Source organism: Mesitornis unicolor, unplaced genomic scaffold, assembly GCF_000695765.1.
Source record: "Mesitornis unicolor isolate BGI_N332 unplaced genomic scaffold, ASM69576v1 scaffold33226, whole genome shotgun sequence".
NCBI classification, from domain to species: domain Eukaryota; kingdom Metazoa; phylum Chordata; class Aves; order Mesitornithiformes; family Mesitornithidae; genus Mesitornis; species Mesitornis unicolor.
In genome coordinates this window covers 10,690-25,867 of record NW_010190858.1, presented here as the reverse complement: position 1 = coordinate 25,867, position 15,178 = coordinate 10,690, and the positions used below count along the sequence as shown (strand labels likewise).

At 38.3% G+C, this 15,178-nt stretch overlaps 1 protein-coding gene across 1 annotated transcript; it reads right to left on the bottom strand.

Moving 5' to 3' along the window:
* Positions 1-350: 350 nt before the first annotated feature.
* On the bottom strand, positions 351-10,184 carry LOC104542295 (UV radiation resistance-associated gene protein-like; the record flags this gene model as incomplete). The annotated part of the gene is made up of 5 exons (XM_010186549.1): positions 351-436; positions 4,495-4,569; positions 6,159-6,320; positions 8,683-8,717; positions 10,067-10,184. Coding segments are annotated over 5 exons (476 nt in total), but the record flags the coding sequence as incomplete, so codon positions are not given.
* Between the last annotated feature and the right edge of the window lie 4,994 nt (positions 10,185-15,178).

The window sequence follows — 15,178 nt, the reverse complement described above, 5'->3', positions numbered from 1 at the left end:
CAGTTTCCTGAGCAAGATGCTGTGGGAAATTTACTTAAATAAGTTTTATTTTTGTTGATGAGAACAAAGTAGGTGCTTTCCACTGCAGCTGTCCAACAGAGAAGCTCCATGATTTCAACACTCGCAAGGTCATGGACCAGGTCCACAGGCAGCTCCAGTTCAGAGCACTCAAGTATCCTCATGGCAGAAGCCTAAAAATCACCGAGGAGCATCAAGGCTCATCTTCTTGCTACCAGTGGTAAATCAGCACTACCTAACTATCTCCATTTCACATTTATATTTGGAAAAGCTCCTTCCATACATGCTAAAGAAGTTAAAATAGCTACACAGAATATTCTCAAAAACCTTACCTAAGCAAAGAGAAGACATCATAAGAGTTACGAACGCAGTTCTGATCCACCTGGAGAAGACTGTTCTTCAGGGTACCTGAGTGATCCTTAAGGCAAAGAAAGAACGTTAATTTAAGAATCAAAAATTATTCCATCTTGACTAGGAGCATGCACTTTTGGTAGGAGAACAAATGATCTTGCATTTAATGTATTTTAAATCCGTCTTCATACAGTTATATGTACAGTAAGTAGAAACTATGGAAGCAACAACACTAAATTCAAGTCTGGCCTACAATAGGACCTACCTGTAAAGATGTTAATGACCTATCACTTTAACTGAGTTCTAGACATGCAGTGTGTTTTCTTGAACTTTATAATCCATTACTGCATAAATTTTATGCACAGAAATACTCAAGGATACAATTTACAGTACTGCCAGTCTTCAGCTTCAGATCTGGGAGCCTATTCAGTAATGTGCCAGAGATGTGCAAGACCATGAGATAAAGCTCTATTCTTTAACCATGCTGTAACACAGTTAAAAGATCAAAGCAATCTCAGTTTTGAGTGATGTGAACAAGCTTCAGGAAGTTACAAAAACAACCCATGTCACTCTTAAGAGATCTGAGTGTCCATTCTGCACAGGAGGCATCAAAACTTTAACAGACAAACAGTACTTCATGCTGCAAAGGTCAAATACCGAGCTTTTCCATGTCAGGCATAGTCACACAAATTCCTAGAAACACTACAAATCCAGAACTCTTTCTCCACATGATAAAGCAAAAAGTAGGTCAAAACACCTGGCAGCATTGTCAGAAACTTTACAGATTGTAGGAAAAAAGGCATTTATTTTAGTGTATGAAGAAGCCCCAGCTGGTACACACAACCAGCTAATTTTCTAATAGCCACACAGATGTACTTGAAGTGACACAGTCCCTGCCTACATATTCGTTCCTGCCTCAACAGGCTATTTCCATAGAGAAGATGCCGAAACGTAGAGTTACGTGTCAACATCTACCAACACAACTGTTAGCCGCAGGCCATGCAGCAGACATCCACCAGAGAAAAGGTTCTACCTAAATAACTATGAAGTCTATACAATATGTTATGCATCATATTGCAATAGAGGCATCATAGCAGCAGCTGCCTTAGCTCCTCATTTCCATCCTCAAGATGTTAGATCCTACATGCTGAAATCCATACACACCTCCTCCGAAAATATACCAAAGTAAAGACATCTTGATGCCTCAGTGAACTACCAGCATCACTGTTTTACTCCATGAAGTTGATTTTGTTTCAAGAAACACTACCTTCAAAAAGTAAACTGCAAAATTTGTTCGGAGAACAAGTGGAGTAGCCTAGAATAATTAGTTTCAGGAGGAAAAGTACTTGGAACAGCAACGTATTTTAGTCTTTTCTTTTTCCCCTGTATTGCAGTGTATTGAAAGGAAATTCTCAAAGAGTCAGACACCAAGTGGTCTGTACAACCTGTTCTACCCCGACAAAACTTACAGAACGTGCAACAGAAGTGTTTCAGACTTAGTTATTAAAGAAGTTTCCCCTTTGAAAGGAGAGTTTGTCTACTTCTCTGCCACAGCATTTATTAAATACAGGCACCTGTATTCATAAACACACAAAAAGTCTTTGTGTGTGTGAAGTGGCCATGATCTAGCTTCTAAGGAGGAAAAAAAAGAGCTGCATATGCAGGAAAAGACTCTACTTGCATTGATGGAGAGCACACACTGTAGAGAGAGATGCAGCTTTCCAAAGATAAGGGTCTTTTCTGATTGATGATTGAAGAAGTAGCTGCAATCCAGTATGCCTGAAGAATATAACAATCTTCTCTTTTCCCATACCCCTGACAACAGCCAAAAGTTTTGAGTTATGGAGCACTGTATGGACTAGTTCTATTCTTTTTCTTTAAGGAGACAACAGAAAGTCAGTCATTAACTAAAAGCTATACTGGCTTCCCTAAACGCACTTTCTAAAAAGGTATCACTGCAAGACCAAGGGCAAGACTCATTAGTTAGTAGCAGCAAGCACAAAATGGTTGAAAAAAAACTTGAAAGCCAGAAAGGCATTGAGGAAACCAGAGAAGGAGAAACTTGGTTTTAGGAAAGCCAGGACAGCACTCAGAACTAATTCTGTTGAGCCTGACTAAAAAGCAATTTTACACACGACCACGCAGCCTTGAACAAAACCAAACAGATTCAGAAAATTGCTAAAGGAATGGGAACACTAAGTCCAGGTTGACAGCTTAAAAATAGAAATCTCTGAAGCTCACATCTATCTTATTCAAACATTGGTCCAGTTCAAGCAAATCCAAATAGAGTTTCAGTGTATGATTACTAGAGAGGATGAAACTAAGAGAAGAACAAGTACTTCAGTGGTTCCACACCAGAAAGAAAACAGGCAAATAAACTGGACACGGTTGTGATGAAAGCAGCAGAATCCTGTTGAAATCTTCTAGCAAAATTACTGCATAATTTACTACAAAATAATAAATAAAAAGCCTTGAAAAAAAAAATGTGGGAGGCACAATGATGTGAAAGTTAAATGTAGCTGAGAACAAGGTGGCTACATTGGCAGCAGACGCTTGTATTTACACTGAGTAGAAAAGCTGTAAATGCTAGAAGAAGAGTTACAAGAGCAGTCAAACACCTACAGTAAAGCAGCAATACCCTTCAGGGCTCAGAGGGCACACACATAGGCTTTTGAAACCTTCTTTCCCAAGATTTTTCTCACCACGATCTAAGTATCCACTGCAGCAAGAAAACTGCTACTTGAATAAGAATACTACCAAAAGAAAACAATTTTTTCATTGCATATCAGCAACAGCCAATTTGTTGCCGGACAGAGGAGATGGAAGAAAGGTAAAATCCTTAATACCTATATATTGTCAAGAATACAGACTTTAAAGGCTTTTTGACATCAGTAGGAAAAAAGTGAAGAGTCAGTGTTGATAGTAACAACACTAAATAGGCCCTGGATATGCTGCTTTTGTTCTGTTCAGACAATAACTGCTATACTACAATTGTCTGTTACCTAGAATTTTCTCTACCAGTATTGCTGCTAGTTTTCTACTTTGCCCATTTATATGACAGAGCTTAGAATTTAGCTACAGAGCATGTACAAGAACCACAATCAAGACATGCTTTCAAGCCTTATGAGCTAAGGAACAAGTCCTGACAACAATCAGGAAAGAGGACAGTGTTACCTTCACTGAATTCAGGCCCAGATTATTTAATACTGAGATCACAAAAAACTGGAACTGCATTCTGCTTCAGGAAAACTGAGTTAACAGCACCAGGAAGCAGAGTTTGAGCTGTGTACCAAGCCATTTACAGTTTGAAGGATAACCATCAAAATACCAAGACTTACGTATGTGGCCAGAGAGTTTTGCACACATGGCCCTCCATGGCTCCCCTTCCATATAAATCCCCACAACACTGGACTTATGTTTGTGGCTAATGTAGAAACTGTAGCTGTGTGTTAAGGAATCATTTTTCCTCCAGGGGCTCCTTATCAACATATCTACTGCCACTAGCAATTTGAGATTAAAAAAACCCAGTCAGATGTACTATTTACAATAGGCAAGTTTAAACTTTGTCATCATCAATGCAGTCATCAGCAAAGCCATAATTAATTTGGTTTCAGTCACAATATTGGCTGGACAAGCACAAATACAGCAGTGAAGCTTTTGGAAAAAAAATCATGGGGGGAAGCAGTTGCAACACAGAGTAAATAAACAGCTTCCTATTTAAGAATTACAAGATCTGGTTTTAAGACTGATAACCAAAACTTAATGTCCTTTTATGTTTGCCATGAAAGTAAGTCTTAACAGCCACACCATATCGAAACTGTTCTACATTTAAGTGAAATGCCTGCCTCAAAGAATAAAGTCAAGGCCTATTTCCAGTAACCAGGGTTTTGGTTTGGTTTTTTTTTGGACTTCAAATGCTATGCTTGAAGTCTTCCCAGAACAGCTCAGATGTCCAGGCAAGAGAGGCGAGATAACAGTTCTCTGCTGTCATGTCAAAAAAGTATTTATTCTCAAAACTAAGCACTTCCATGTTCTGAGCAACCAAGCGTGAAAATTTAAGTTTAGAATCCAAATTTCAGCTTGTCACCAGTACTAACAAGCCAGGACAAATACGAAATACCTTACCTTCTGTTCAAATGAAGCTCCGTAATAACCATCATTGAGACCAAAAATAATCTCATTTGGGTTTCTTGCGTGTATCTGTAAGAGAAGAAGAAAACAAATCATTTTATAGTGAGCTTACTACGACTGTACACTGCAAACAGGCATAAATTGCTTGGTTTCATAGCCAAATGTAGTTTTTCAGCACCTGTAATTCTAGATATACAATAAACCTAAGAGAAAAACTAAGTTTAACCATAGAAAATGCATTTATTTCACAGCTTTAGTAAAAGTCACTGAGTATGTTCAGCCATTCCACCTTGAAATCAGAAACACTGGCCAGAGCTTCTTTCCTACTGTTGCATTTCCAGCTCACAAAAATAACTAAGAGACCAGGGAAAGTAATCGAAAAGTCTCAAGAGTAATGAGCTTTCACATGATACTACCTAAAAAGATACTCAACATTAGGCTATTGTGGTCACAGTAGACACAAAATTAGTGTTTAGTATTATAGCTAATATCCTGCTATTAATGTAAAGAACACTATTTCAAATAAATGCTTTAGTGTATGGGGCTTTTTTTAGGGTGCCATTTTTTCTGTCAAGTAATAATTAATGGAAAGAAAGGTATACTCTGAAGGGCACTGGGTTTGGCTGTGATGGAGTTAATTTTCTTCATAGCAGTCCATATGGTGCTGTGTTTTAGATCTGTGAATAAAACAGTGTTCCAAATACACCAGTGTTTTAGCTAATGCTGAACAGCGCTTGCACAGTATCAAGGTCTCCTCTGTTTCTCACTCTGCCCCCACAGCAAGTAAGGCTGGGGGTGGGCGAAAGCCCTTTTTTTTTTTTTCCCTCTTTCAGTTATTAAACTGGCTTTTTCTCAACCCATAAATTTTTCCTCACTTTTGCTCCTCTGACTCTCTCCCAGGTCACCAGTGCAGGGAATGCTGGCCAGGATCAATGCATCACATGAAGCTAGAGCAGTCATCCTCTATAAAACTTTCTTCCTAGGTTTTGAAACATCTCAATTAAAAAAAAAAAAATCATTTAGTTTTAAAGTGAGAAAAACTGTGATCTATTCTAAATAGATCCTATCAATTAATCAATCAGAAAGTACCCATTGGAATTAGGAAAACATATTTGATTCAAAAGGCACCATATTTTTGGTATTTTTATTATTTACATAATGTGAGTTGCTTTTTGAGACACTTTTACTGTAAGCTCCACAGTACAGAAACACCTCACTTTTCACCTGTTCAAAAGGCTACTAGTAAGAGATCATGATCAGAATTAAAACAGAACTTGTACAGTTATCTCCTTGGACTGAAGATCTTTGGCTGGATATCATTACTACGAGAATGGACAAAAACCACAATATACACAGACATTATAATCTATGCTTATTTAACTATATGTACAATCACATTGCTCTTTCTTTGAATTGAGTCATTGCAATTTAAAGTGTCGAGTGCTAGCAGTATCATTTATGAGGCTCGGTGAACAACAGTAGCTTAAAATATTTAGCTAGTGATTATTTAAAGCTCTGAAGTAAGCTAACATGAATCTCCACAACCAGACTTTAAAATACACAGAATTATAAGAAAGGAAATTAATGCATTTGTTCATCCAGCTCTTTTGTTTCCTTACGTAAGATCTGAGGAAAAAACCCAAACATTTTCGCATTACCTGCTGGCCCAAGTACTTTAACCCATCTAGATTGACCTTCCATTCAATCAGCAGCTGAAAGTGCTCTTTCTTGCCACCCCAGATCCTCACAACAAAACAGGAGACAGAGGTATCAAGACGATCAGGCATTATTCCAAAGTCCAGACTCCTCCATGTTGGATTCTGTAGGTATTCAAAGAAGAATAAAAACAATTCAAACAAGCTGAAAGTAGTCCTAAAATTGATAATTCAGAAAGAAGCAAAGTCTATGTCAAAGATTAAAAAAAAACCAAACCTTCAGAATAATGAACTCCAGCTACTTCAAGGTTTACAGAGTTTAAACCAACAGGCTCTGCTGCTTCCTTATTCTGTTTTCTAGAGAGAACTCCTAGCTTAAAAGCTCCATGCTGCAAAGTACTTCAGAAACTCAAGAGTAGGCTCTGCTTCCTTCCATTACAAGATGCTAAAGAATTTACTTCAGAATTTTCTACTTCAGTTTAGCTAAATCAGGAACTTTAAAAGTTGAAGCAACATTCTTTTCCAAGCTATAATTCAGGTTGTGAAAAGTAGGGTATAGCTTACATTGCAAAAGTGAAATTTAAAACGCTGATCTATTCCCCAGTAATTAAGTTTGCATAATTTACTGACACGTTTGTTCACATTCTTCTCCTCCTTTACTGATGTTGATGCAACCAACCCTCAAAACACTGTCACTATAAGAGCTCCTCTTCACTCCAAGAGATCAGACGTGCATTTCAAGCTTTACAGAAGGAGCACACATTAAGCTAAACCACAGATATCTATTCCACTAGAACCCAGATTTGCAAACATGAGGCATTCCAAGAACTCAGACTCACCTCTGATAACATTTCAATTAAAGATTTATGGAAAGCGTTGTAATTGGCCCAAGCTGCAACCAAACCAAGTTAATCCAACACTACCAGTGCCAAGAGCCAGATACCAACTTCAGGATTTCCATAGGCCATGAATCACAGGGTGTCCAAATGCAGAAATGGGAAAGTGCTTTATATAAATAACCTCTCTTCTTGCCTGCAAACGGAACTGGTAGCTCCTCCAAAACAAAGGTAGGAACCCACCAACCCATGAGAAAACAAGCCTTTCATTCTAGTGCTTAAGCAGCTTGGAACAGGCCAAGTATCTCTGAACTGGTAGTATGTAATTTAGAATAAGACCTCCAAAAAGAAGAGAGGGGCAAAGTAATTCAGTAAGTATTACAGAAGAAATGCATTCATTTTCTCAAGGAAAAGGCATATTTGGTAGCTCTTCAGATACAAAAATGTCAGGCCATTAAAATAACCATAGATGGTGCGTGGAATTTGCTCAAGACATCTTTTATTTAGATTTCTGTCATTCCATATTTCCTTTGGTTAGAGTCCTTTTCTATTATTCAATGTCTTGATTCAGAATAGGCAGAACTCAACATCCTGAAGTCTCAAGGAACTTGTCTCTTGGACAAGTTAACAGCCTTGAGGATGCAGACAGCTTTTCCTCCATTCATGAGGTTTTTCAAAGCATTTACAGCCCAGCATGCTATAAATGGTACAGTTCTACCTTGTTGATGCAGACATTAAAAAGTCCGTTTAGCAGGTTTTCAAACTCCCATAATCAACACTTGCAACATCCAACACACACAAAGAGACCCCCATCTCAGTTGTAATGAACTGTTTAGCTCTGGTCCCTTCACGGACCTGAACTGGAAAATTTATAAAGTTCAAAATGCTTTTAAAATTCAGTTTCTTAAAGCTATTAGCTCTTAAAAAAAATATACATGTTTATATATGCAGGTACGTGTTCCTTACTATTCACCTATACAACAAAGAGATGCTCAAAGAAATCGCTGGTATATTCTGCAACACTGTTTGATTCTCCCTTTACTTGGGGTGTTGCAAGCACAGCCTCTGCTTCTACACCAAGGCTGCTAAACTGCACAGCATGAGCTTGAGCTTCTAATGAATCTGTACACCCAGCAAAGTAATATACAAGTCCTCCTTGAATAAGCAATTAGCAGATATTTAAATAAATGCAGCTATTTCTAACCAGTGCTAACACCAGTGAGAACAGGAAGAAAAAAAAGGAACTGTAAACAGCCCTGAGTTATGATGCACACAATTCTCAGATGCTGAAGGAAGTTAGCTGGGTTTTTGCTGGTTTAACATTACCATGCCTGTTCTGTGATACCAACATTTAAAATGGACATAAATTGTAACGCCTAACCTGACCCCTGAGCAGTTTTCACATGAAAAATCCTTGACCCTTGGAATGTTTGGTCCTATCAGCAGGAGTACAAACAGACCACAACTCCACAGCTGTTAACATGAACTTACTTTTCTACTACTCAATAACTTGCTACTCCAACCCTTGTTAAAAGAACCTGAAAAGGAGGAGAAGAACATGATGCTCCTAGCAAAACTGGAGAGTGGAAACACACATTTGGTATTGGTTACGGTATTCACCACAGAAATCAATATACTTCATTAAATACAAAATTTGTAAAAGAAAGATTTTCCATATTAAAATAACTTACCAGAGAATTCTTGATCACCTCACTCTTATAAAATTCTAAGGAAAAATGAGTAGAGAAACACCTTTAGATTAGTTTAAATACTGATACAAATCCTAGTATTTGAAATATAAAAAAATAAAATAACACTCATGAAAGACAAATGGGGACTAGTGGGTCTAGTTTATCAGTAACAGATTCGTGAGAAAGCCACTAAAATGCAGTCGTGGTTTTGACTAAAAGTACTCATTTACACTCAATTATTAAAAGTCATTTAAATTTAGCATTTCATCTTTATCCCCAACATAATCCTCAAGATTCACAGAGGCTTTGGTTTCTGGGGAAAGAACATGCCCCAGTACTTTACAATACTTGGATGACATTTGCAAAGTGACCAGTTTGTCACATGACATCTTGCTGGAGGAGTGCAGCACGGAGAAACTAATTGCACTGCTTTCCTGAAGACCAAGGGTGACCTGTTCCAGATGCTTAGAAAGTGAACAGCCAAATTACCTCCTGGAGATGCCAAGAACCCAGTATTTAAATGGAAATAAGCAACTGCTGACACACGGACCTTGCCTTACCCAGCCAAAATAGGAGCTTAAAGTCTTATTTATTGAGGCTGGAATACAGATTTTTTTACAGTATCCCTCAGTCCACTGGAGTCCAAGGATAAAGCTTTGATGGAGTGCAGAACAATCCTGTACACCAAACACTGCAGAAATAGTCTCCAGCTACAGGTTCAACCAACCACTACAAGAAAGTCCACGTTTGCTTACAAAAAGCAAGGTTCAACTACACTAGCTGAATATCAAAATTAGGAGATAAAAAATTTCATCTCCAAAGCTTCAGCTGTCAATCATCTCAAAAGGAACATAAAAATATATTTTTAATAACATCTCTCCATAATGAAGAATTACAAATTGTAGTGGACAGCAAAGCTTTATAGAGAAATAAGATCTAACACCCAAACACAGTTATCAAAAGCAGAACAGATGCCTGGATCCTTCTTGCCATAGGCTGACAATCCTATTTTTAGAAAACTTTGATAGTAGTAAGTACTGGTTTATGCTTTGTAAAATAACTGGAATGCACAAAGTGGAATACTCTTTCCTACACAAAGCAACTCCAAAAGTTTTTCTGTGCTCTTGGAAGGTCTCAAGTTTCTTAAGTTTTTGGTGGGGGAAAGAGAAGAGAGAAACTACTGATCTGTCATCTATTTTGCTTCCTTGTCTGCTAACACTAAGTTTTTATGAAGTTCAGGAAACGAAAGAGCAATTTTCCCCTGTTATTATACATGATGTAAATAATGGCAGCAGGCTGTCATGGCAAAAAAGGACAGAGAATTTGTAACATAAGAATTCAAAGAGTAACTAGTAAAAAAAAGTTGAGAGCAAGCCTGGTTTACCTTTGTATATCTTGGCATTATCACACAAGTGAAGCGTGAAGTACGTATCCAAGAGGCGATAGCCATTCTTATTGATAATGTTACGTGCAGCAATATTCCGAAGATGGCGAAGCCGGCGCTAAAAAGAAGAAGAAACCTAAATAGTTAAAGAACTTCTTAGATTGAAATTGAACCCTTCTTGTTATTTTTTTTTATAATAGCATTTTTGTGATTTCCAAAGCACCATTGTCCAAAAAATCCCACCAAACACTCCATTTTCTTTGGCAGAAAGCTAGTGTGAACAATAAGCCTTCAGCAAAGCCAGAAGAAACTGGCTTGACAAGTAACAACTAGCACCTACAAACTCAGATATACAACACTGATATACACGACAAGCTATTTTTATTAATGTCCTATACGTAATTTTTATTCCACACATCTAAATCACCCCAGCTATTCGAGCAGTTTCAAGCAACTCTGTGACACTACTAGCATCAAACAGCAGGTGAATCACCCAGGTGTTCTGCATCATCTCACTGGAGACACTTTCTAGCCAAAGCTATTTTCAACAAGCAGGAGTGGACAAAGCTCCAAAATAAACCACCACCTACACCAGTAACTGGCTGAAATGAAGCTTCCTGAACTCACAGCAATCTTGGAAAGTGCTGTAACAACCTTAAATAAAAGTAAAATATATCAGAAAGGCATATCCAGATTTTCAGGGAAGATTAAGGGCACCATAAATCTGTGAAGTCTGTCAGCTACCTTCTGTTTGGATAACAGAGTCCTTTTCTGCTGGACTGAATACACAGGAATACATCACTAAAATCTTAAGTGATTCCATCCAACTCCAACACCATATTAGTTTGCTACAATACTCCATCTCTACTGAAAATCAGAGTGAATAAATCCCACCCCCCCAAGTGCCAAATAGCTTTAATAGTTGTGGCTGAAATCCTCAGCTTCACAGCATACTGTGCCCTTCATATCTGGCAAATACTTAACACTACTGGCTTATTGTTCAATTTCAGTAGTAACAAGGCAATTTTGTTGGACTGTCCAGTCATTCTTAAACCACTGCTTTGCTGTGGTTCTTACTTTAACTTTGAAAACTCATGCATGCTTAAAACACACTAACGTGAACTTAACACTCAGCAAACTGACACTTCAAATATATGAAGTTCTTCCCAAATCCTCCAGTATCGTATTTTCCCAATCAATCTCTTAACCTACCAATGTCTCACCCATCTACCATGGGGGCCTTGACAAATGACTCCCTATCGTTTTTGAATCACCACAAACCACCTACAAGCCTCAAACAACTGGCTTAGCACATCCTTTTATCACAGATTTCATTTTACTGCATACTACTTTTTCCCAAAAACTTGCTAATTTGTTAAGTCTAGATCCACCTTAAAAGAAACACCCTCACATTGACCAAAAGTGGATTTAAAAAGCTTTAGCAAGCAAAAGAAAACTTTTGGTTGTAGCTTGTCCTAAAATGCTTCTAACGAGAGCTGAAAGGCCATCATCTGTGCTGAAATCACCACATGACACTTTATATCACTTAATATCACTTAAGCAAAACATTCATTTTCCTTCCTGGAAATATATAAGAGGAATATTAAATTTCTGTTCACATGACAGACTCAAAACCATCAGTGAATTCATTCCTGCAAAGCCTATTTATGTGTCAGACTAATAACAGAGCCTGAGATGGGACACCCAGATACCTCTAGTATACACACACAATACAAAATGAGAAAAAAATAATAATAAGACAAAATTTTCTAAACTGCTTAATGGCAGTTTTACTGGCCATTTTTATGAACAACTTAAACACTTCTTAAGAAATGGCTTTGAACATACATTACACTCTCCTATAAAAACGATTCAAAGGTTTTATGTGCCATATCTCTCCTTTAATTAAAACAATCATCTACCACGCTCATGCCACCCTTCGTTTAACTTTTTTTTAAAATCCCTTACAACCCAAGAATAGCTCACATAGCATCTAACAAAGAGGGCAACTTTCTCCTGGTCTTTTTACCATTGCAAACTAATTGTGCGACAGGTTTAAGTAGTATGTTACAATGAAGCAGCCCTCAAGTAAAGCCAAAGAAGTTTTTTGTCCTTCACTAATTGCAATGAGGTTTGGAAAAAGCTGTAGAGCATCATAACCTACACCTGCATGTTTGGACAAGAGCAGACTCCCTATCTCCATGGTTTGTGACTTCTTTGCACCTTTCAAAGTCTAAAGTCTCACTTCTCCCGAACTAGTTGCAAAAGTAGTATTAAAGTTGAGGCTGTGAGACCACAACACAGTTCAGGACTCAAGACGCAACAGGTAACAAATATCTGTTTAAATCTCCAACTTAGTCATCGCTCTCCTCCTCCTTTCTGTTCCTTTACTTGTCCATTTAGCCCAGCTGACAGGGAACAAGTTTCCAACTACGTGGACAATTTGCTTCTTCATCTGAGGTCATGATGACAGAGACTTAGATCCTGAAAATAAACCTTCCAGTTTGTCCACTACATTGTCACTGATATTATATTGCATTATTCAGATTTCCTCAGAACCCTGCAGAGACAGCATTCAGTTAATTAACCTCTTCTGACCAAAGATAATTAGCATTAGCCATGAGACCATCAGCTATGAAGACATAACCAAAATACAAATCAAACTGACTCTACAATTATTAAAGGGCTTGCAGCCATTCTGTGACAAACAAGAAGTATTCTTTTGAGTGGATTTTCAAATTTCTATTAAGCGTTACCTCCTATGTGTTTTGTGTCATTTTTTGCTTGAGATGTTACAGTAAGCAAAACAAAAACCCCACTGTCTTGTAGTCCGGCTGTCACCAGCATCAGCCAAATCGCCCTCCTCATTTTGTGCCACCACAAATAAGCACCACACAGCTGGGGAACCGATCTGGATGAACACCAACCACCTCTCTTCTGCTGGGTTAGTTTCACCAGACCAGTTCCTCAATACAGTTCACCATGGGGCTGCCCAAGCAGCTGCACTGATGAAAAAGTGAATTTCAAACTGCAAAAGCAACTCTTTATAGCGAGGTAACCCATTAGACTGTACACGGAATACTGTAGCTGCAAGTAATCCTGGGGTATTTTTCATTTCCTCTTTCTTAGATGAAGTGAGAAAAAAGCAGTCAAGCAGAGATTAGTTTTAGCTATCCTCATCACCAAGAGGGATCTCCATAGGTGAGATGCCACGCTACCAGAACTGCCATTCCAAAAAGCCCAGTTTAAAAAGCAAAATACAAGTGCTAAAAACCACACTAACTGCTTTGGCAGCCTCATGAGTCACATAACTGAAAACAGGCCAGCTGTGTTTGCAGGGTGATAGTGCAGGATTTGCTTTCACAAAAAAAATATAAGCAAAATATGCAGATGAGTATGGATTATTCTCTCCTATCTCCTCAAACAGTTGAAAGTATCAGCAACACAGCACTGAAGATCTCAGACACAACACCAGGCATTTAATAAGTTATCCTACTACAAAAAAAAGTTATTTTTCAGTAGAGCACTGCTTTAGGCAGGCTCTGACAAGCAGAACTGATACCATTAAAAAGAGCATTTAACTTTTCCAACAGCACCAAATTTAGTGCACCCAGCCTGAATGATGGCATATCTGGATCATTGCTTGGCAGAGTAGCAGAGCAGGTTTAACAGCTCAATCTGGGGGGTTTGTGAAACACAAGTTATTTTGATTACCACAACTGCTCTAGTGCTTTGCACTTCCCAAGAAAGTTGGTGAAGCAGGGAAATTACATGGTAGGCCTTGTTATCATTTGATTTAATTGCCAGTCTAAGCTGTAATTGAGTAAAAGCAACTGCTACACAGCAACGCTGCACTGACCTACATGAAAGAAAGTAGTGCTTTCTTCTACCTTGAAAATAAATGACTACAAACTAGAAGACATCCACTAATTTCCCCTTAGAAGAAATCCTGAGTAGCAGCTTGCATTTTAAACACTGCTGGAGGTAAAGATATCACAGGTTATAAGCATACAGCTATCCTAAAGATCCAGAGAAAGGCTGATCATGAAAGTTTTAGATGAGATCAGAGCTTCCCATCAGGTTTCACCTCCCATGCCTGCAGAGCCACAGAACTGGTGACCCGGATTCATCAGCAGCATCTTGACAGAGCTGCTACAGAGCACAGCAACACCATCCATGCTCAGCAGTGACCAACTTCTCTCAAAATTTAGGCGTCATTTTTCTTATCTAAGAGAAGCACTCAGCTTTCATCATTCTGAAGAACTATTATCAGTTGTTTAATATATCCAGTGTTTCCATTCAATGACTTTCTGGGAATCTCTCCAGATTTACCGCGGGCCATAAACAAGTCAGGCTGCTACAAAATAAAGTATTTTGGTCAACATCCTTGTTAATACTTAGCTTTTTAATTAGATGATCCCAGAACTCTACAGTCTACCAAGTCCTCTGAAGTTTAAAGGACTGAAACTGCCTGGCTCTGCCATGCTTTGGTTCCCTCAACACTAAGATGCCATAACTTTTCACTACCTCTGCCTAAAATATCACCTTTTTCATTTAAACACTTGTTCCCATCTCATACAATGTTATCTTGTGTATTTGTGCAGTCTCATGGGGAGGGTCAGAGAATTTAACCAAGGTAAAGCTGGCAAAAGAGAAGTTAGTTTAAAATTTGGGCAAGTTCCTCCAATTCAGCTACACAGATGTGCCCACCACAAAAAGCATGACAGAGAAGGCAGACTTCAACACCGCAGCTTCTTGATGGCTTAGACTGATCCAGACACCACTCTCTGCTTCCCTCTAGGCCTGAGAAACTGAAGTCATAAACCTATTCACTGCTTTTTTCCTCACAATCTGGCACCACTAAAAAAAAAAATAATAATAATTAAAAAAAAAAATCACCGCAAAGGTGGTAAGTCAAAATAAGAGAGGGAAGTGCACTGCTGTTAATATAAGGTCTGGACTGTTCAAAGAACCAGAACGAGAACTGCAACTATCTACAACAGCCTGAAGTATTTGTGGAATTTTGTAGTTATTTGTTCAAGGTCACATAATGAGTAGCAAAAACAAGCACAGAGTTCCGATTCCTCTTTCATCTTAAGGACTTCATTATTC